The sequence below is a fragment of the Hyperoodon ampullatus genome (genome assembly GCF_949752795.1).
Source record: "Hyperoodon ampullatus genome assembly, chromosome: 7".
NCBI classification, from domain to species: domain Eukaryota; kingdom Metazoa; phylum Chordata; class Mammalia; order Artiodactyla; family Ziphiidae; genus Hyperoodon; species Hyperoodon ampullatus.
The window spans coordinates 58,666,278-58,688,614 of NC_136920.1; the positions used below are offsets into that span (position 1 = coordinate 58,666,278).

At 48.1% G+C, this 22,337-nt stretch overlaps 1 protein-coding gene across 1 annotated transcript in view; it reads left to right on the top strand.

Annotated features, from left to right (window-relative positions):
* C2CD3 (C2 domain containing 3 centriole elongation regulator) overlaps positions 1-20,831 on the top strand; it is a gene marked incomplete at its 3' end in the record, with an annotated part of 122,970 nt that extends 102,139 nt beyond the window's left edge. Inside the window, exons 31-33 of the mRNA XM_079707983.1 lie at positions 172-1,093; positions 5,572-5,683; positions 20,691-20,831. Coding sequence (XP_079564109.1) covers positions 172-1,093; positions 5,572-5,683; positions 20,691-20,831 — 1,175 coding nt within the window. The remainder of the gene's footprint in view (positions 1-171; positions 1,094-5,571; positions 5,684-20,690) is intronic.
* Positions 20,832-22,337: the final 1,506 nt, after the last annotated feature.

The window sequence follows — 22,337 nt, forward strand, 5'->3', positions numbered from 1 at the left end:
TACCGCCTTGAATATAGTTTCACTGACTCTTGGGGGCAAATTAACTATTATCTTTAAGGTTTGTTCAAAGGTCTGATTGCAAGACTACATCTGAAACTAGTAGCTAATGTGGGAAAGTTGAGTGGTCTGTGGCCCTACCTTGTAGTAAGAGTGATATCTGTTACTGTTTAGATCTGCAGACTATCACCCAGAACTCTCAAGGATCTTTGTATTCTCACCAAGCGAGGAGTAGAAGCAGAGAAGTCACCACCCTCCCAGATGCTCAGGACACAGTAGCCACGCAAGGACGAAGCACAACTCCAGACCTGCCATTGGCAAGAGCTCCAGATGAGGGCAGAAACTCCCCACCTCCCTCTACTCTTGAGGAGACTTCAAGTGGAAGAGGAATGCTTCATGAGGCCCTAGGGCACACGGTACCCACCACAAGAATGCAGAGCAGTGAGGACACCGAGGCAGGCCAGGCCTACAGTGATGAGGACTATGAAGAAGACATCATTGAGCCCAGGGCCCTCAATGAGATCACCACCATGACAGACAAAACTAGCCCTTGGTCCAGTTTCATGTCAGATGCAAGTGAGATCATCAGCCCTCAGCCTGATGAGGGGCAGAGGGAAGGCCCCTCTTGTCCTTCAGAGCCTTTCCCCAGAGAGGAGCTCAAGGTCAGAAGTAGCTTTCTGTGCAGCCCGGAAAGGACTGTTAGCCCCCACTTGCACAGGCAGGGCTCTCCTAGCCAAAGTAGTGTTCCTTGTGAGGGCGTGGCCTGTAAGGCCAGGGTTGGAGAGCCCACCACAGCAGGCCCTCAGCTCAGCTCCCATGTGACACTCTCAGGAGCCCAACAGAGCAAAACCTGTGTTGGGTGGCACTCACCAAAGGCAGGCCAGGACCAGAAGCCCAAGCCAGAGGCCCAGGCTGAGAAGGAGGTGGTCTCCGATGAGCTAAGTGACTCTGCTGATAGCTCTGAGAAGCTCCCTCTACACCCAGCCTCCCAGAGCAGAAGGGAAAACCATACGCAGCCACCCATCAACTGCCCTGACATCAGGCAGAAGCAGCAGACATCTGGGTCAGAGGTGTCCACGAAGCAGAGCATCCTCCTGTATCCTTTGGTGTTTCCCCCAGGTAGCCCCTTAAGCCATCTCTAGGCATTTTGGGTGCTGGTGCTTAGGCCAGCCGCATGAGCGTGAGCAGTGTCCCCCCTCATAGAATGCACTCAGGGGTGTGGGGAGCCCCTTCCTCCTGAAGACTCATCTGTACTGATCAGGTGCTACGATTCTACCATTATCATCAGGGCTCTGAAGCATAATGCTTTGAACTGGGTTTAGATGTTGGTAGTACATTCATTAGCCTCTCTTAGCCTGATTTATCTGATTAATCTCTGGGTATTTTACACCTGAAGGCAAAGTTCTGCATCTAAGGAATGAGACCATTAATCTCAGTTGAAATTTCAGGGGAGGGTATAGAGAAAGAAGAGTCCTACCACAGATTGAGCATTTACCATGTGCCAGGTACTTTACGTACATTTTGCATTCGGTCACACAAGTCTTTAAAGTTGGTATCATTTCTATTTTGCATGTTAACGAAATGGAGACTCAGAGTTTTAGTGACTTGCCTAATTAATTTTTTTTAAAGGCAAGTGATGGGTCCAAGGGGAGGGGAAAGTGGGCACTGTTGAAATGGTCTTACCCAAGCCCCCCCAGGATGGCAGAGTTGATGGGGAGAGGGGCATCTGACATTCCCCCTCTTCCTCCTTTGAAATGCAGATGGGCATGTTATGGGGAAAGGAAACCACTTGGGACCATCAGTAGCCCTCACATCTGTAGCCTAACCAGCTGATCACATCAGCTCACCTGATATCCCAACAACAAGCAGGGGTTATTGCAGGGCTGGTGGGTGAAGCAGGCTGCCTTTGTAGTGCTTTGCAGTTCTTTCTCCACTAGAAATCAGGGGGCCTGACTTCGACCATTCGGACCCAGCTCTTACTACTTGTGTAACATCAAGCGTATAGTTTAACCTTTCTGAGCCTTGATTTCTTCACCTATAAGATGGAGGTAATAATCCCTTACCCACCAGACTGTACACTGCCAGGTAGGTCAAGGACCTTGTCTTTCTCCATGTCCCTAGACATGACACACAGAAAGGATCAGTAAATATAGATTGAAATCAGCTATCAGTTTCACAGGATTCTTGAGAAAATCAAATGAGTGGGAACATTTATACATACCACACAGACGTGATTCTTGATGCAAGGCAGAGAGAAACCTGAGGGTAGGGGGTATGGGCTCAGGAGAGGCTTAAAGCGTGAAATGGCTAGAGGCTGAGCACTGAAAGCAGAGTGCCTCAGTGTTCTTTCCTGGCCTCATTCTTCCTGGCTTCTGATGTTTCTGCCTCTACAGTCGATTTAGTTGTGCTCAGAATTTATGGTCAGTGGAGGAGCAGTCACATGTGCCAGGTCCTAAGGGCACTGCTTTAATTCGGGCCTTCCCGACTGCTCATTCTTCCAAAAAGTGAGTATTGCCAGGCCCGGTGCTGTGTAATGAGGACAGAGATTTGAATCAGACCTTACCTCAAGAAGTTCCCGTTGTGAGGTAGGAGACAGGTAATGACAGTAACAGTAAATAGGCAGTGATAAATAGCCTTTATTTTTCTAAGGCATGGACAAAATGCTAGGGAACAAGAGGAGGGAACTGCCATAACTGTTTGGAGGTACCCCAGAAAGAGAGACAGTAGAGCTGGACCTCAAAGATGAATAGCCATTCTGTAGGCAGGGACAAGAACATTCTAGTCACAGCGAACTGTGTGCGCAGAGGCGTAGCCACTTGAAGGAGCCTGGCCTGTGGGCAGGAGTCACTGTGGTTAGAGCCCCCAGATAAGAGGGGTAGTGAGGGGTGAAGCTGGGCTGGATCTTAAGGGGCCTTTTATATCTGGCTAAGGTACTTGGACTCTGTCTTGTTAGCAGATTAAACTTCAGTTTCCTTATCTTTAAATAAATAAGTAATAACAGTAGTTTTCTTGTGGGGTTGTTGTGAAAATTAAATTAACAATGTAAACTACCTAGCATAGTGCCTGGTACATAAATAGTGTTCAGTAAATGTTAAGCAAGTGTATGATTGGTCAGATTTACATATTAGAAAATTCTCCCAGTGCCTTGTAGAGGGTGGATTAGGTCAGGGGAGACCAGAAGCAAGGAGACCAGGTAGGAAACTTGCAGTAATAATGAAAGATGAAGAAAGTCTGACCTAAAGCATAGACTGCTTTATGATGAGGAAAAGGAGGAGGGATCTGAAAGGATTAGATAGGGGCAGAGGATAAGAGTAAAATAGAAAGTATGACTGAGAGATTTCTGTCACAAGTTAGGTCATTTACTAGGTAGGAAATAGCACATAAAGACAGACAGTTTGGAGGGAAGAGGCAGATTTCTATTTTGCACATGTACCTGTGAGACGTCCAGGAGGAAATGCAGGCCTGGAGTTCAGGATGAGATCAGCCATAAAGGTAGATATCTCTGGAAACAGACAAGAACAGCAAGGAGACAGAGAAAGGGAGAGCCACACAAGACAGAGCCCTGAGGATCACCAGTACAGGAGAGCAGGGGGAGCAGACGCGCCCACAGCGGAGGTGGAGGAGGGCCGGCGAGAGAGGTGGGAGCAGCAGGGTTTCGGGGAGTGGTGGTCAGCACCCTGATGCTTAAGACAAGTCCAGCACAATGTGGACTGACATGTATTCGCTGGCCTTAGCATTAGGAGGACAGTGCGGAGGTGGGGATGGAAAGCAGATTTCAGTAGGTGTGAGGGAACCAGTGGTGACTTCCCCCTCAACTGGGGAGACAGGAAGGGCTGACATTTACTGAGTACATGCTATGTGTCAGGCACCATTCTGAGCACTTTGTATATATAATGTCATTTAATTCTCAAAAGGTACAATTATTATATCCATCTTACAGGTGAAGAAACAGGCACGAAGTGTGAACTTTTGTGAAGGTGCCATCTAATAAGTGACAGAGGTTACTGTTGGAGCAGGACCCTTAGAAAGACAGGTGGTGCTGGGCTGAGCAGGGGAGTTTGGTGTTTCAGCACACCCTGGGCACCTCACAGCCCAGCTGACTGTCAGGCTGAGAGTCCTCAGCAGTCAGAGTGCAACAGCAAATAGGCCCTACCTCACCGGGGCCTCTGAGGAAGGCTGAGGTCAAAGGGCTCTTTCCCTTCAGGATCTCCAACTCCGTCCCCACCTCTCTGTAGAAAAATCAGGGACTTGAGCCAAAGCAGGAAATGATGAATTTCATTCATTCAGTAGATATTTATTGAACATTTATTGTGTCTCAGGTACTATGCTAGGTGACAGGAATATAGTATGAAAAAGAGCTCATCTTTGCCCTCCTCGAGTTCGAAGTCTAGCATGGAAGAACAGTGATAGACCAATTTGCATCAGAACCATACTTAGCTTATTGAACAGAAACAAATAGACCATCAAAATAGTCCCCTCCTTCCCCTCCCAAACTGAATCACTGCTTTGACTGAACAAATTTGTGGAACACTGTGTTCTCAACACAGTACTGGGTACCTCCAGAGGATATGGAGAAGTGCAAGATACAGCGCCTGACTTCTAGGGCTCACGTCCAGGTGGTGGATCAGCTGTGCCTACTTATACAGAGCCCTCGTTTCTGGATGTGAGCACAGAACACCCAGGAGGACAGGCCCTCCTTCAATGCCAGGCAGCACCTTCCAGCCTAAGATGCTGCCCTGGAGCCACCTTTCCATCCCTACCCTGTCTGTCAGGTTTTGGCCAGCAGGCCCTTGGCAAGTATCATCCAGTGCTTGCTACCTGCCAGCCTCATGGGGCTCTAGGGAAGTAGTGAGGTGACTGAAGGAAACACACCGCCTTTGCCTTTGAGAAGCTTAGGGAATATTGAGGGAAACAAACTGAGAATCATATCAGACTAAATAAGCATTAGCCGGGCTTCCCTGTTGGCGCAGTGATTAAGAATCCGCTTGCCAATGCAGGGGACATGGGTTCGAGCCCTGGTCCATGAAGATCCCACATGCTGCGGAGCAACTAAGCTCATGCACCACAACTACTGAGCCTGTGCTCTAGAGCCCGTGAGCCACAACTACTGAGCCCACGTGCCACAACTATTGAAGCCCGCACTCCTAGAGCCCGTGCTCCACACAAGAGAAGCCACCACAATGAGAAGCCTGCTCACCGCAACGAAGAGTAGCCCCCGCTCGCCACAACTAGAGAAAGCCCGTGCGCAACAACGAAAATCCAACGTAGCCAAAACAAAATTAAAAAAAAAAAGCATTAGCCAGTGTTTCAGGCTGGGCTCTAGACTAGGAAAGGAGGGGTCACTGTGGCTGAGATTTAGAGGAGGCTTCCGGGAGGAGGCGGGATCTGAAGTGACCCATAAAGTATAGACCAATGTGTTAGGAGTTGCAGGGCCTTCCAGGCAGAGGGGACCACTTGAGCAAAGGATTCTTGGCAGGAATAAGTTGGAGGGAAACAAAGGGGTGGTAGAGGTCAGAGGAGATGCTGGTCTGGGGAAGATTTCTAGGTATTTGTGTCCCTTAACTACCTTTATAGCCCAGAGCCCATTGTGGTGCCCAACTTCTTTTTACCTCCCCAGCAGTTGGAGGCCTCCCTGCGGATGCTCTCTCTCTCTACAGCTTTGCCACCACCAGCCACAGCAGATCAGGTAAGAGGACACCTGGCCGACCTCCTGTTTCCTATAGAGTCATCATCTCTTTCATGAAAGCATGCAGAATGCAGAGTGGCCCCGGCCATGCTCCTGGAAAGGCAGCAGCAGTGGTCACTCTCCAAGCTTGTGCTGAGCGTATCCTGTGGGCCCAGCAGTGGGAGGAGCTCGGGAAAAGTGAGGAAGAGCAAATGTGTTAAGAGCAAGGGCATCATCAGCTGAGATGACAGGTAGAAGAAATAGCACAGAAGGGTAAAAACAGGACTCAGCTAAGAAACGCATACTGAGCGCTGTGGGAGCTCCAACTAAACAAAGATGGGTTTGAATGGAGGAAGCTTCAAACAGGAGATGCCACCTCGGGAGACCGTAGCAGATGAGTAAGGTCTGGATGAAGAGAGTAACAGAGTGTTAGACCTATTTGTTGTTTACAGAATACCTCATAACTATTGGTCATGCAGCTGAGTTAGGTGGTTGGAACCTTGGCGCAAATCCTAGCTGTGCTCTCTTCTGCCTTGACACAGCACTGGACCTTTCTCACAGGTGGCACGGAAATAGTATCTGCTTCTCTAATCATTCAGCATATATTTACTGAGTACCTGTGCTGTATCAGGCATTGTGCTAGGTGCTGAGCATGCAGTAGTAAATAAGGCAAATTCCCTGTCTTAACGGAGTACAAACAGTAAACAAAAAATATTTACAAATTGTGATGAGTCCTAGATGCTCTGAGAGAGAACAGGCTTTCCCTGAGGAGGCAGTGTTTAAGCTGAAAACGATGATCATGGTGGTGCTTGCCAGGTACCCAGCTCTGTTTGAAGCACTTTAGGTTAACTCCTTTAATTCAGCAACCTGATGAAGTACATACTTTTATCCCTATTTTAAGATGAGAAAACTGAGGCACAAAGCAATTAAGTAACTTGCCTCACACAGGTAGTTAAGTGGTAGAACCAGAATTGGAACCCAAGCAGTCTGGTTTCAAAATCTGTGTTTCTAACTACTGTGCTATACTGAGGAGGAGATACAAAGCCCCTGCCTCATGGAGCTTTTATTTTATTTTATTTTTAATTCCCCTTTTTATTATTTGGGCACACAGTTTATAAGAGTAAATGAAATCTTGGAGTAAATTTCTATTGGTTGTACAGTTGCGATGGTTAGGCTCATCTCATCTCACCAACAGTCCAATGAAGATTTTTTTTCTTTTTATTTAATTTTTATCTTATATTGAAGTATTGTTGATTTAAAATGTTAGTTTCAGGTGTACAGCAAACTGATTCAGTAATACATATACACATATCCATATTTTTTCAGATTCTTTTCCCATATTGGTTATTATAGAATATTGAGTAGAGTTCCCTGTGCTATACAGTAGATCCTTACTGATTATCCATTTTTGGGTTTTTTTAAATATTTATTTATTTATTTGGCTGTGCCAGGTCTTAGTTGCAGCACACAGGATCTTTGTTGCTGTGTGCAGGATCTTTTAGTTGAGGCATGCGGGATCTTTAGTTGCGGCATGTGAGATCTTTAGTTGTGGCATGTGAACTTTTAGTTGTGGCATGTGGGGTCTAGTTCCCTGACCAGGGATTGAATCTGGGCCCCCTGCATTGGGAGCACAGAGTCTTAGCCACTGGATCACCAGGGAAGTCCCGATTATCCGTTTTATATATAGTAGTGTGTGTATGTTAATCCCAAACTCCTAATTTACCCCTGCCCCTGCCACCTTTCCCCTTTGGGATCCATAAATTTGTTTTTGAAGTCTGTGAATCTAATTCTGTTTTATAAATAACTTCATTTGTATTGTTTTTTTTTAGATTCCACATGTAAGTGAAATCATATGATATTTGTCTTTGTCTGAGTTACTTCACTTAGTATGATAATCTCTAGGTCCATCCATGTTGCTGCAAATGGCATTATTTCACTCTTTTTTATGGCTGAGTAATATTCCATTGTATATATGTACCACATCTTCTTTATCCATTCCTCTGTTGATAGATGTTTAGGTTGCTTCCATGTCTTGGCTACTGTAAGTAGTGCTACAATATATATATATATTGCAGCACTAGTTACAGTTGCACTATATATTGATATATATCTCCAGAGAAAACCATAATCCAAAAGGATACATGCAACCCAATGTTCATTGCAGCACTACTTACATACACACACAGACACACACACACACACACATATATATATCCAGGAGTGGGATTACTGGATCATATGGTAGTTCTATTTTTAGTTTTTTAAGGAGCCTCCATACTGTTCTCCATAGTGGTTATACCAATTTACATTCCCACCAACATACATTCCCACCAACAGTGTAGGAGTGTTCCCTTTCCTCTACACCCTCGCCAGCATTTGTTGTTTATAGACTTTTTGATGATGGCCATCCTGACCGCTGTAAGGTTGATATCTCATTGTGGTTTTGATTTGCATTGCTCTAATAATTAGCCATGTTGAGCATCTTTTCACGTGCTTTTTGGCCATCTGTATGTGTTCTTTGGAGAAATGTCTATTTAGATCTTCTGCCCATTTTTTGATTGGGTTGTTTGGTTTTTTTGATGTTGAGCTTCATGAGCTGTTTGTATATTTTGGATATTAATCCCTTGTCGGTCGCTTCATTTGCAAATATTTTCTCCCATTCTGTGGGTTGTCTTTTCGTTTTGTTTATGGTTTCCTTTGCTGTGCAAAAGCTTTTAAGTTTAATTAGGTCCCATTTGTTTATTTTTGTTTTATTTTCATTACCCTAGGAGGTGGATTGTGGAGCTTTGAAAAAAACAATTTCAGAGAATAATACATGCTATGAGCAAAATGTATTAGCATATTTGTTAATTATAATAGCCAACCCCTATGTAATGCTTACCGTGCACTAGACATTATTCTAAGCATTTTACATGTGTAAACTGATTTAATTCTCCCAAGAACCCAATAAGAGGGGTACTATTGTTATCCCCATTTAATAGATGAGAAAACTGAGGTTCCCATACAGAACTTCCCATACAGATATACAAGGTATTATAGTTTCTGTTCTGTAGAAACTGAGACACATAAAGGTTAAGTAGGTTGTCAGCTACCCAGGGTCTCCCAACCAGTATGACTCCAAACTCTGTGCTTTCCATTGCACCACTTTAAAATCATGACACTTGGCTTATGGTATATTTTTCTAGCTAATTTGCCTTCTTTTTTTTTTTTTTTTTTTTTTTTGCGTTACGCGGGCCTCTCACTGTTGTGGCCTCTCCCGTTGCAGAGCACAGGCTCCGGACGCGCAGGCTCAACGGCCATGGCTCACGGGCCCAGCCGCTCCGCGGCATGTGGGATCCTCCCGGACCGGGGCGCAAACCCGCGTCCCCTGCATCGGCAGGCGGACTCTCAACCACTGCGCCACCAGGGAAGCCCTAATTTGCCTTCTTTATATAGGTTTCATTTTGCAGTTAATGTTTAAACTTTTTTTATGCTCTTCCAGAGCCTACTTTAATGACAGATGGGGTCAGTCCAGAAGTATCCTGGGAACCTAGGGGTATAGTCCTAAAGAGAAGCCATAAGATGTCTAGTTCTTTTACTGCTTTCCTTCCCCACTTCTCCCTCAGCTTCCCCAGCACCATTTTGAGGACACCTCATTTCTTTGGCACATTGATAAGTCTAAATTCCCACATATCTCAGTTTTTATCAAATTTGTATTCCTTTCCTAGAGGAGGAGAGGTGCCAGTCCCCACCAGAAGCTCTGCATTTCCGTGGCCTTATTTCTACTCTGGTTCAGGTCACCAGTTCATCTCCTTCTACTCTGCATCTTCCCTTGCATGCCCCATGTATTCATGTCAGCACTTATGCTAGGGTAGCAGGGCTGTGTCCAGCACCAAGCACAAGCTTTTGAACAAGACATCTATGACATGAAATACTGAATCTGCTATGTGGCTAAGTGATCTTGGGCAAGTGACTTGACCTTTCTGAGTCTTGGGTTTTTTTAAAGCAACATCAGGCTAATAGAATTCTTACCTAATAAGAGGATGACAAGAATTACCCTAGAAGAAAAAAGCAGACACTGTTAGTTTCCTTTCCCTCTTCCCCTCCCAGCCAAGTGGGTGAAATGTGAGTGAGATGTGCCTTGTAGGAAGGGAGGTCTGTGAGTCACTGTGTCTGAGCTGTCAGCTCTCAACTGCCAAATGGAACAGCTGTTCCTGCTTTTGTGTTTCTGACTTTATGATGTGCCAGCTCCTGGGGGGACTTATTATCTTTGATCTATTAAACATAAGATACAAAGGGTGGGAGAGGGATGTAATAATGTTTACTTCAGTTAAAGGGCAAGTCTAGTTTTGAGAAGATAAAGTCTCATATACTTTGTAGCCTTTTTTCTTTCTTGCCCACAGCAAAACTCCATTGTTTGTGTGCTGCTCTCAGGAACACCTCCCTCCTCGGGGCCTTATTCTGGGTCCTAGTTAGGGTAGCCAGTCATCACAGTTCACCCAGAGCTGTCTCATTTTCAGCATTGAAAGTCCCACGATCCAGGAAACATCAGGGTGTTCATCGTCCTCACTGGTGATGAGCCTTTCTCACTACCTGATGTGTTTGTAGCAGCACGTTTTCTGCAACTTATGCTCTTGGCTTCATTCCTTCTTCACACCCTGGTCTCAGTTTATTACCATTTCCCTTCAGCATGAAGAACTTCCTTTAGAATTTCATGTAGTGCAGACGTACTGGGAACTGATGCTCTCAGCTTCAATTGGCTGAAATGTATTTTGCCTTCATTTTTCAAAGATATTTTTTCACTGGATATAGAATTCTAACTTGAATTGTGTTTGTTTTAGCATTTTATTTATTCATTCATTCATTCATTCATTTTTAATTTGGGGCACGCCATGCAGCTTGTGGGATCTTAGTTCCCCGACCAGGGATTGAACCCTGGCCCTCAGCAATGAAAGCTCCACATCCTAACTACTGGACGGCCAGGGTATTACCTGTTTTAGTATTTTAGAACTATCACTCCACATTCTACTGACCTCCATTGTTTCTGATGAGAAGCAGCTATCATTCTTACTGTTGTTGCCCGGAATGTTATGTGACCTTTGTTCTTTGGCTACTTTTAAGATTTTTTTCTTTGGTTTTCAACAGTTTGACTACAATGTTCACAGTTGTAGAGACAGGGAATAGGATGGGGGAGGAAGAGCACATAGGTCTATTCAACAGTATTAACAATGTTTTTGTTCTTAGGTTGGGTTGTGGGTTTATTGATGTTCATTTTTATCATGCTTCATAATTTAAATATGTTAGTATCCTTTGGTATATTACACCATGAAATCACAAAATCGTATGTAATTTAAATTTTAAGAATGATTGAATGGTGACAAAATGGAGACACCAAGTCCTTCCATAGATTTGGCTGTGAATATGGATCAGAAGTATAGGATAGCGGGTGGGGTAGCATCTGAGATAAGGTACGTTTTTTTGGTTTTTTGTTCTGTTTTTTTTTATATGGGAAAGCCTTCAGCTTTTTCTGTATGGCAGTGCGGTGACCAGTAGAGAAAAGAAGAAGGGGAAGATGCAGGAGATGGAGAGAATAGAAAGACTAGTCCCTGGATCCAGAGCACATGTGGAGATATTAGCCTGTTGAGAAGAAAAAGAAAACTCACCCTATAGCATACAAGCATACAGGCAGACAGAGAAGATGGGTGCTAAAGCAGATAGGATTAGATTTGGTGATAGAGTTTCCCATTTGATGGAAGCTTCTATTTTCTCTTATGTCCATTCATTTATTTATTTATTTTGGCCATGCCATTTGGCATTCGATATCCTAGTTGCCTGACCAGGGATTGAACCCACACCCCTGGCATTGGAAGCACAGAGTCCTAACCACTGGACTACCAGGGAAGTCCCTGTTTTCTCTTCTGTCTTCTATTTGTGGTTATGTTTCAGGCAGAGTCAACAGCTCAAAGTGAGAGGTAGGCAGGGGAGGGCAGGAGCCTTGTCCTGTACCCCCAACTTGAGGATTCCATCTATTTTGCCTCTTCCTAAGGCTCTGAAGGCTGAAGAGGAGCATTTTGAGAGGCTGACTCTTCTCACCCAGTGTCCTGGGACAGCTATACTTAGCTCACCTGGCTCCACCACAAGATCTAAGGGAAGGCCTGATCCTTCAGCCACACTGAAAAAATGCACCTGAACCCAGGGACCTCCCAGACAGTCTCCATTTCTACCATTGTGAAACAGGTGTTTTCCCCACAGTATAGTGGATACAGTTCTCTGTGTGACCTTCGTCAAGTCTTCTGATTTTTCTGAGTCTGTGTCATCTGTCAGATGGGGTTATCAGGCCTCAAAGCATGGTTGCACTGAAGAGCACCAGGTGTCACACAGATAGGGTATAGAGGCCAGCTCTCAGCCCCCCTTCCTCATGACTGTTGCATCTTCTGGTTGTCACCTCTTCAAGAAGCAAAGGAGGGAGGAGGATGGCGGGTTTAGCAGGACCATCGAACAGCCATCCAGTGGCACATTTGAAATTCCTTATGAATCAGTCAGGTTCTGCTGCTTCTGCTTTCTCTTTCCTCTTTGTGATAAAGTAACTCTTCAGTGGGACAGCTCCCTGGTTTTATTTATAGTAACTTCTGATTCTGTTTGCTTAGCTGCCAGGGGCAAACTAGTTTTATCAACTTCTCTAAAAGGGGAGGTAGAGGATGAGACAGCACTAATGTACATGTTGTTTTCCCCAGACTTATGTCTTCTGCTCTTGTAGATGTTTCTTTGGGAAAATTTCAACCACTTCAATTATTTCAATTATTACAGTTTGATGACTCTCAAATCCTTATCTTCAGTCCAGACTTCTCTGCCATGTTGCAGACACACGTGGATCTACCTACATCCTAGAAGTCTTTACTTGATGTTACAAACAATTCAGCACATCCAGACCTTGAGCTTGTCATCTTCCTCTGCACACCCCCTCTACCGCCGGTATTCCTTATCTCAGTAAACACGACCACGGTCATGTAGTTACTCCTGCCAGAGCATGTGTGTCGTCTTCCCCTCCTCCTACACCTTTATCCCCCACAACCCACCATCACCAAGGCCTGTGAATTCTGTCCCCTAAATACCTTTGAATCCACTCACTTCTCACCATTTCATTATCTAGCCCCAGTCGTCTCCCCCATAGCTGTTTCTAACTACGCTTACTCACAACCACACTTTCCCACCACCATGCGTCTCCATACTGCAGCCAGTGTGATTGGCCACTGTAATCTGACTCTTACCCCACTCTACCACCGGAGGAGGGAGGGACTCTTCAAGGTTGTCAAAATCCAAAAAAACCCTCCATATTCCTAAACCAGTTATTAACTGAGTGCCCAGTTTCTTTGATCTCTCAGCAGCATGTGACACAGTTGATCTCTCTCCTGTAAACATTTTCTTCACTTGTTTCTAAGGCATCAGTGCTTCTTGGTTCTCTTCTTCCCTTGTTGGCAGCTCCTGCTCAGCCGCCTTTGCTGGTTCTCCTTCATTTCCCCCGCTTGTTAATAGGGGTGACCAGGGTGTGGTCCTTAGACTTCTCTATTTACACTTACTTTCTAGATGATCCTTTCTCCTCTCAGGCTTTAAATCCCCTGTATATGCCGAAGACTTAATGATCATCTCAGCCCAGGCCTCTCCTCTAACTCTAGGCTCATACGTCCAGCTGCCTACTCAATATATGCAAACTCAACTCCAGATTTTATTCCTCAGCTCTGTTCCTCAGTCTTCCCCATCTCAGTTAATAGATATTCTATCCTTCGAGTTTACTTGTTCCTGCCAAAACCCTTGGAATCCTCTCTGATGCCTTGATTTCCAATCCACCAGGAAATTCTGGCAGCTCTACCTGTAAATTCAGATCCATCCACTGCTCACCACTCCCACCATTACCTGGTCTAAACTGTCATCTCTCGCCTAGATTGTTGCAGGAGCCTCCTAACTTGCCTTTCTGCTTCTATACCCTTGCCCCCATTCCCCATACAGTATCCCGTTAAGTTTTTAAGACGTTAAGTAAATCATCAAATAAATCATGTGACTTCTCCACTCAGAACCCTCCAGTAACTTTCCATCGATGACTAGGAGGGCCCGAGGTGGGTCTGAGGACAGGCAGGCCAGAGAGTAGGAAAGTAGTTTGGGCCTCAAACTTGAAATGTATATCTTTCAGCAAATTACAAAACCATAGTCCTGAGCTAGGTGCAGAAGTAGACAGAGAAGGAGCTGTGGTCCCTTCCCCCGCCAAAGCTCAAAGTTCCCCAGGGGACTAAGCTTTATATGTAAGTTCCACCAACTCCACCAAGCACCCGTTGTGCTTAAAGTGCTAGACATGGTGCCATGGACCCTCTTCAGGGAGGTCACAGTTCCTTACGAGGCACTGGCCACCAAACCACTCACTAACTTTCTCAAATGACATTAGCCTATATTAATACTTAAGTAAAACAAAACAAAGAGAATGCATACAGGGAAAGGAAGACAGAGCCATGTAGGGTGGCATGAGTAAAATTCAGCAAAGATGAAGGAAAGGCTTTGAAGGCTGTGGATTTGGAGAAAAGAAACCTCTCAGAGAATCAACAGAATGTGGTAACTGGGAAGTACAAACAGTATGTGCTAGAGAGGAGGTCAGAGCTGGGGAGAGATCAGCCTGGACCAAAGCAGTCAGGATAGGAATCAGAAGTAAAGAGCAAGAATCAACCTGTCATCCGAGCTCCTGGACTAACCACAGGCCTGGGGCCAGATGCTGCTGTTCATGAGGAGTGTGTGTAGGAGGCAGGAGGCCAGGCACGAGTGTCCCCTTGAAAGCCTTGAGTTGTCCAACCCGCCCACCCCGCCACCTTAGAGTTCTCACCTCCACTTGGCCGGACCACAGTGTTTCAGACATCATCGGGATCGAGGCGCTCCAGGCAGCTGGGGAGCTGAGTCAGCAAACCTGGTTTCTTTTTTTTTTTTTTTTTTTTTTTTTAATGGCTGCGTTCGGTCTTCGTTGCTGCGCGCGGGCTTTCTCTAGCTGCGCCAAGTGGGGGCCCCTCTGGTTGTGGTGCGTGGGCTTCTCATTGCAGTGGCTTCTCTCATTGCAGAGCACAGGCTCTAGGTGCACGGGCTTCAGTAGTTGTGGCATGCAGGCTCAGTAGTTGTGGCACGCAGGCTCAGTAGTTGTGGCGCAACGGCTTAGTTGCTCCGTGGCATGTGGGATCTTCCTGGACCGGGGCTCGAACATGTGTCCCCTGCATCGGCAGGTGGATTCTTAACCACTGCGCCACCAGGGAAGCCCAAACCTGGTTTCTTGCCCTGGCTCTGCTGCTGGCCTTCTGAGGTGCTGAGCAAGGTCTGAGGAGGCAACACGGACGTAATTTGTGGCTATACGTCCCTCTTCTCTCCTACCAGGCAATTTTGTATAGAGGTTAGGCACATGGCCTCTGAATCCAGACAGCCTAAGTTCAGAGCTCAGTTTTGCCATTTTCTAGCTGTGTAACCTAGTGCAAGTTACCTACCTTTTCTGTGCTACAGTTCCTTTATCTGAAAAATGGGTGAAACAGTACCTGCCTCCTAGAGCTTGTGTAGGGTTAACTGAGTAAGATGTTAAGTGCTTAGAGCAGTTTTTAGCACATGACATAGTGGGAACTATATGAATGTTAACTATTGTTATTTTTATCATCATTATTATTGAGACAACTTCCCCTCTTGTGCTGTTACATTCTGGGAGAACTAGTAGGAAAAAAATGCTAAGGGATAGAGACATCATCAAAAGCTTAGCACCAGGCGCAGGGAGCCGCAGAGACCCGGGAAGTTAGACCCCACAGGGCAGCCCCAGAAGGATGGAGAGCATTGCTCAGGGCCCTAGCAGTTGATCGTGTGCTCAGTTCAGACCCTGAGTTAGAGGCCCAGGATGACCCACTGCCCCCGCCTAAGGGTGGTAGAGCCCTAGCCTCAGAAGTCCGTGGCCTGCCTGCCTTTGAGGCCTGAGGCTGCTGCTTTTCTCCCAGGAGCCCAAAGAATTCTTCTGCCCCTTGGCTTCCCTTCCCCAAGCCCAGAGCCATCTAAGAGAAACACAGTCTTGGTAGAGGAGCCCAGTCCTCCACAAAATCACCAGACCAGGTGGTTGGAGTCCAAGAGAAGTTCCTGAGCCTGGTGTCCTCTTCTCAGCCTGTGGTCCAGGCCTGATGGCTGAGCTGCCCATCTTGGGGCAAGAAGCCCTGACCTGTTACGTCACCTCTTTTAGCTACCAAGTCCCTAGCCCTCTGCTGAGCCCCAGGAGTCCCAAAGGTCAAAGAGCTTCTGATTAAGGCCACACAAAGCTTTGAGGAGGAGATGAGCTCTCTGGCCAAGGGTGTACAGAAGTCAGGGGCAGCAGCCAGAATTGGCTGGTTCCCACCTTGGCCCAGATGCAGTTTGGCCGGCACCGCGAGGGAAAGGGCCTACGGGTCTGCTGGGCAGCTGCTAGGCTCAAGTGGCCTGAGCGCTGAGGCCAGAGTCTGGGAGGAGCCAGGAATTCCAAGAGTGTCACTTTAACCCTTCCCTCTCACTGGCAGGGAGTGGGTTCAGAGGTTGAAGAGTCTCAATCTAGTCTGGCGTCTTCACGGTGCAGACTGGGAGACTGAGGCCCAGGCTGGGGGGCGACCCAGGCCCTGCGGAACAGGCTGGTTGTCAGGGAAGCCTTCTCGGAGGAAGGAAAGGGAGGCATCGGGGGGTGGGGAGGAACAGAGGCAGCATGTAGGTAGTGAGAACCACATGACCAGAACTCTAAGGCAGGAGTGGAGGGTGAGCTCAGAGCGTGGAGCCCAGCCACACTGCAGCTGGGCTAGGTGGTCAGATTTAGGGTTGGCCTCTCAAGGCCGGGCCCCTGGTCTGCGTGTCTTGTCCTCGCTTCCCCCCTGCTCCTAGTTGCAGCTGCTGAGTCTGCTACTCTCTTTAGCACAGGGAAGTCCTAGTCCCAGCCTTTGGAGAGGACTCTGGGAGCCACGACAGGGGAAGGCAGCCAGCCGAGGAGATGAAAGTTGAACAAGGCAGGCGGCTCTACTGAGCCTCACTCATCTCTGAAGCAACAATCTGTTGGCAGCCCTATCCTAGCCAGCCAGAACCAGCCGGCTGTTTACTTTCTGTTTTCAGCTCTTTGGAAAGTTTTGCTTCCAGCCCCTGAGGCAGTGTTTATGTCATTGTAAGGGATCTGCTCTGGGGAAAAAAACAAAACTTCAGTCCTGATGCCAGGCCCAGGGGCTCAATGGGTGGGGGGCAATGGTAGGGGGAGAGCATGGCCAATCCTGGCCTAGACCTGGGCATCCCTTTGGGGGTGCTGTACCCCACTTCTACTCCAGCTGAAGTGAGGTCTCAGAACAGCAGGGCTTCATTTTGCTCTCCGCAGCTGGTGTCTCCAGCTTATTGAGCCCCTGTGCTTTTGTATCTGGCCAGAGCCTTGGTCACATCTGAATTGTATTTCAGCTTCACGGTAGACCTGGGGCAAGGAGGCAAACAAGTTCTCAGCTCCACTTGGTAATGAAGATACGGAGACCCAGAAAGACAAAGTGTCTTGGCCTCAAGCAAGTGGGGCAGTTGGGCTGGGCCACAGACCAGTGTTCCTTCCACTCCACCCCACTGCCTCCCCTCTGAGAAAGTCTCAGGGACACCCAGAAGCAGGGGTAAATGGGGGTGCCTGCACCTACCACCCTCCTGGAAACATGTGGCCTATGTAGGGATATCCTTCTGGGGACTAGATGGAGGGAACCCAGAACACAGTGGCTTGAATCAGCTCACATTTCGAGGCCAAAGAAGAGGGCTGGGGCCTCCTAAGAGAGCGTTTGGAGAAGATGCTGTCACACGGAGCTGGCCAAAGAGGGAGCCACGGGCCGGGCTAAGTCCCTGGGTTACAGAGCACCGCCTCCTGTATTACCTGCTCAGCCTGATCTGTTTTCAGATGAGGAAACCAAGGCCCAGAGAGGAAGTGACTTGCCCAAAGCCACTTGGCTAAGAAGTGGCAGAGCCAGGACTAGAAGCGCTCCCCCACCAGGGTTAGCCTCTTGGTGTGAGGAACCCCTGGAAGCCCCATGTTTTCCTGCCACCACTGCTCCTTACTCCTCCCCTGATGCTGTATTTTCTCCCTGGTGGAGTTCTGCCTTTGATATTGAAGGCTCCTTTGAGACGTCTGTCTCAAACAATAGGCCGAGAAGCCTGGGTGTCCAGGTGCCCAGAAAAGAGCAGGTCCCCACATTTGGAAGTGGGAGAAGTTAATAGGAGAGCTGGATGGATTTAACGAGACAATCAATCAGAGCCCCTCATGTACTGCCAGGCTTAACACCCAGACCACAGTAAAGCCTGTTCTGTCCTTCACCCCAGGACAGGGGTCAGCCCCACACCCCCAGGTCATTGGAAAGTCCAAGAGGAATATGGTCAGTTCCTCCCCAGACATTCAGGAACTTGAGCCCCTCCCTTGCTGGGTCTGTCTTCTGCTCTCCATACCTGCAGTCAGCCAGTCCCATCCCCTTGGCTTTCCCAGCAAATAAATTCCTTCTCCGCACCTTTGCTCAAGCTAGTCTCTACCTGGAACATCCTCTCTCATATTCTTTGTTCAGATTCCACCTTCATGTTGTTTCAAGTCCATCTTCTTGAAAGTACCCTTCCAGGGACTTCACCCCACGTATGACACCCACTGTCCAGACTCCAAGGCCCCTGCAGCCCCTCAGTCTGATGGTCCTGCTTCCATGTGGGCTCCTCCTGCCTCCCCAGGAAGGCTGAGGCTCCTCAAACCATAAGCTATGGTGACAGTTTGCTGGTGCCCCCAGAGCTCCAGCAGGAGCATGGGAGTATTTTCAGAGGAGTGGTGGGTACATGGAGGGGTGTCCCTGCGCAGGCAGCTACACCTCTGCCCAGCCCCGCCAAGGCTGTATGTCTCGGGATAGCAACCCTGACGAAGAAAGAGACTTTACTACTAGTCAAGATGGTTTTTAGACCCTTTTGAGGTCAACAAAAGCCACATGCTGCTGACCTTCCACAGCTCTGCCCTGCCCAGTACACAGCGCCAAACCCCATCCTGTCCCTGGGCCATGCAGATAAGGCCCCCTAGGTGGCTGGGCCCAGGTGTGGGTACTGGGAGGTTGGCTGTGGCTGGTTCACAGATGTCACCCCAGCTAGCAGGTGCAGGCGTGTGCTCATGCTGCCCCCCAGTGCAGTGACCTCACCCCACCCACAGCTCTGCTGAAACCCTGCGCGTCTCCGATCCCACCTCTGCATGAAGCCGCCCTGTCCTTCCCAGCTGTCATGAATTGCTCTTTCTCTGTGCTCCCGGTCTCTAAGCTTCCTCTTTGGGATTGCTGGGTAGGTCAGCATTCGTCTCCCCTCTAGCTTGAGCAATCACTAGTTCTGGAATGAATGAAAGAATGACTGAATGAGATATTTGCTGCAAGAGGCAGTCTCCTCCCCAATTAATTTAAGCCTCTGGTCACCGTGGCTTGACCCATTCACTGGTCTATCAGCTACCAAGCTCCCATCGTGGACCTATCTCAGTGGGAGTCACAAGCATCAGAGACAGGCCATGCCCTGCAGGAGCATCCAGTCTGGAGGGAGAGGGCCTCAGGCAGTGGCTGTCCTCCCCAGCCTGAGGCATTATGGGGTGCAGGTGCCTCCCATGTTTTGAAAGGAAGAACTATAAACACCAGCACAGGGTGGGTTTCCTTTCTCCCCTTTTAGCCTAGGCGTGCCTGGAAGATGGGGAGCTGTATGTACTCACCTCTGCTGGGCATGTCCAGCCCCTAGCTCCGCTTTGCTCTTGGTTCTCCAGCAAAGAGAACCTGCCTGTGGGCTGTCAGTGCTGAGAGCTTGTCAGGTTGTGTGCACTCCCTTGGCATTTAGAATTCCAGATTGGCAGGGACCCTCAAGGTTGCCTGACTTCCATTCCCCCTATCACTTCCTGGCTGCTATTCTAATTCTTTGAATAGCTCTCTCTGCCTCCCCAGCTTAACTCTGAGCTATGGAGATCGAGAACTGTTCATCTCTATCTCCCTCTCACAGTAGGCAGTAAGAAGGTTAAAGAAGTAAAGGAAAGAAGGAATTACTGAATATTACTGATCCCACAAGCAAATCTACTCCCACAAGCAATGGGCCTCAGTTTCCCATTAGCAGAATTACTAAGGGGCAGGGAAGTAGTCTTAATCCCTGGGGTCTCCACCAAGCTGATTCTTGGGGCCTAGGGAGTGGTGCGTGTGCTTTCAGTATTTGGGGACAGGCTGCACGCTGCGGAGTCAGCCAAGCTTGCCTGTCGGGGGAACTCCCATGTCCTTTCAGCACTACCTCTTCCTCTGCCAAGCCTCCACCTCTTCCCTGGGGCCTTGCTGTCAGCCATCTGCCTGGGGTGGCTTTCCTGTATCCTTTGAGCTCCTTCGGGGCAGGAACCTGGCACAGAGTAAGCACAGAAACAAGCAAACAAAAGGGTTGGAGGAGCAAATGGGTGAGTCAAAGAGGAGTCCAGAGGACCACAATGTCATAACCCAAATGCATGCACCTTAAAGGGGAAATTTGTGATACCCAGTCAGCCCAAGACAGGGATATGTTTGGTAGCAGAGCTGTGGGTGTGTGCTTCATGTCACCGGGAAGCTCCAGGAACTCCCCAGGGCCATACGGAGAGCATATTTTTCACCAGCATCTTCTCCCTGTCAGGGTCACACACAGGACAGTCACACTTCGAGGACAAATGACTTGTCTAGACACATGCAGCAAGAGAAGGGATGTCCTGGAGGAGACTGCCCCTCCTTCTCCAGAGGCACAGAAGGAATCTGAACAGGCGTTTACATCTTAGGTCTGCTACTCCGAGCTGTGGGACCTTGAGGTTATTTCACCTGAACTTTAGTTGCCTCATCCATGACATGGGAACCATGTACCAACCTGTGGGGTCGAGGTGAGGGTTAAACACACTCACGTATGTAAAGTGCTTTGTAAATCAGTCAGCTCTATACCAGTATTAGCCAAAGGACCGAAAGACAAGAAGAGTCAAAGTCTTTAGGCAGTGCCATGTGTGCAGTGCTAACCTAGCTGACCTCCTCCTCTCCAGGGCAAGAGCGAGACCACCAGGGGAGCCCTGTCCCAAAGGCCTTGTCGTCCCAGACCTAACTCGCTGCCTCCCAGCCTGTCTGAGGAAGAAACTCGCAGGATCGCACGGATATTTTCTTCCCGATACTCCCAGAAAGACTAATGCAGCCCAAGAGACTGAGGGAAGGACCACCTACCCACTCACCCTCAGCTTTGTCTGGCTTCCCTCAGGGCTGTGAAAGCCCTGAAACCACCACCAGCCTTGTCCCTGGACACCAGTCAGCCCAGACTAGAGGAGCGTCACAGACCAGCCCAGTGTCCACCTGCCAGGACTTCAGCTTCCTCCTCTGATGGTGAGGCAAAGGCTAGAAATGGTGGATTCCAGTGCCCAAGTGGCCCACCTGTCTTTTGACCAAGGGACCCAAGCGGGCATCTTTCGGCCGGGAAACTCCTCCCAATGTCCTTGACCAGAGCCTCCTGCTGACATGAGCCTACCCTCTGCCTGAATATGATAGGCCCTTTTGCCTTAAGAGGGTTGGGGAGGGTGGGTGGAGATTTTGTGCATCTGCATAGCCAGGGAAATCATAGGGCCGACCTCCAGTTCATTTGCTTGGGAATAAGGGTATTTTATAGATAAAATTATTTTTATGCTGTGTTGAAATAATCAGTAGGAGAGGAGGGGGAAATTACCTCCTTCAAACTTTTTATCTGATTGTCTGAAACTCTAACCATGCTTTTAACTTATTGTTTTTACCCAGCTCTGAAGGTCATTGTTCCTGCCTGTGTTTGAATAAAATCATATTGGTATTTGTATTCTGTGCACAACTGTTTCCCAGGTTGGCCACTGGACTGCAGTGTCAGAAATTTGCCTGTGCTCTGACAGCCAGAGAGAAAGCTTTGCGACCATACAATCCCTTGGAGAAGCTCATCTGGAACGGGGGGTCCAGGGTCACCATGAGACTTCTGACTCCTCCAAAGATTAGGTTGATCCAGATTAGGGTGACACCTAGTACTTCCTTTGCTGGTACCTCAGATCTATCAGCACAGTAATGGGGCTCATGGCACAGGCCCGCTCAGAATGCCCCATCTCTCTGGGATGAGTACATAGCTCTGGCTTAGACTGTCAGACTCCAAACATTCGAGCAGCTACCATAGAAAGGGCCTGTGGGGAGCATTAGAAGGGGGCAGAAATGTGCAGAGTGGCTGGGAGGGAACTACATGGAGGGCCCTGCTTTCCACCCCCAAGCATAGGTCATCTCAGTCCTCAGAACAACTCTATAACCCACATCTTATGATTCCCATCTTATAGTTAAACTGAAGCTCAACAAAGTTAAGTGACTTGCCTCTGTTCACGTACTTAGGAAGCAGATCACACAAGACACCTCCAGACATGTCACAAGGCTTCTGTGCCCAGGATACAGCCAGTTAAGTGCTTTGAATTCGGGGAGTTCATGGAGGAAACCACATGGGCTGGAGCAGTCAGAGAAGGCTTCCTTGAAGAGCTAAGTCTGGGGGTGAGACCAGGGAGGAACCAGCAGGGCATGCGGGCCACGCCTCCGGCTTGACTGCCCGAGCCTCTATCTGAGCCTCTGTTGCCTCATCTGTAAAGCAAGGTAACAAGCCCAGCTTCACTGGGTTGTTGAGAAGATTAAATGAGATGACGTTTGTG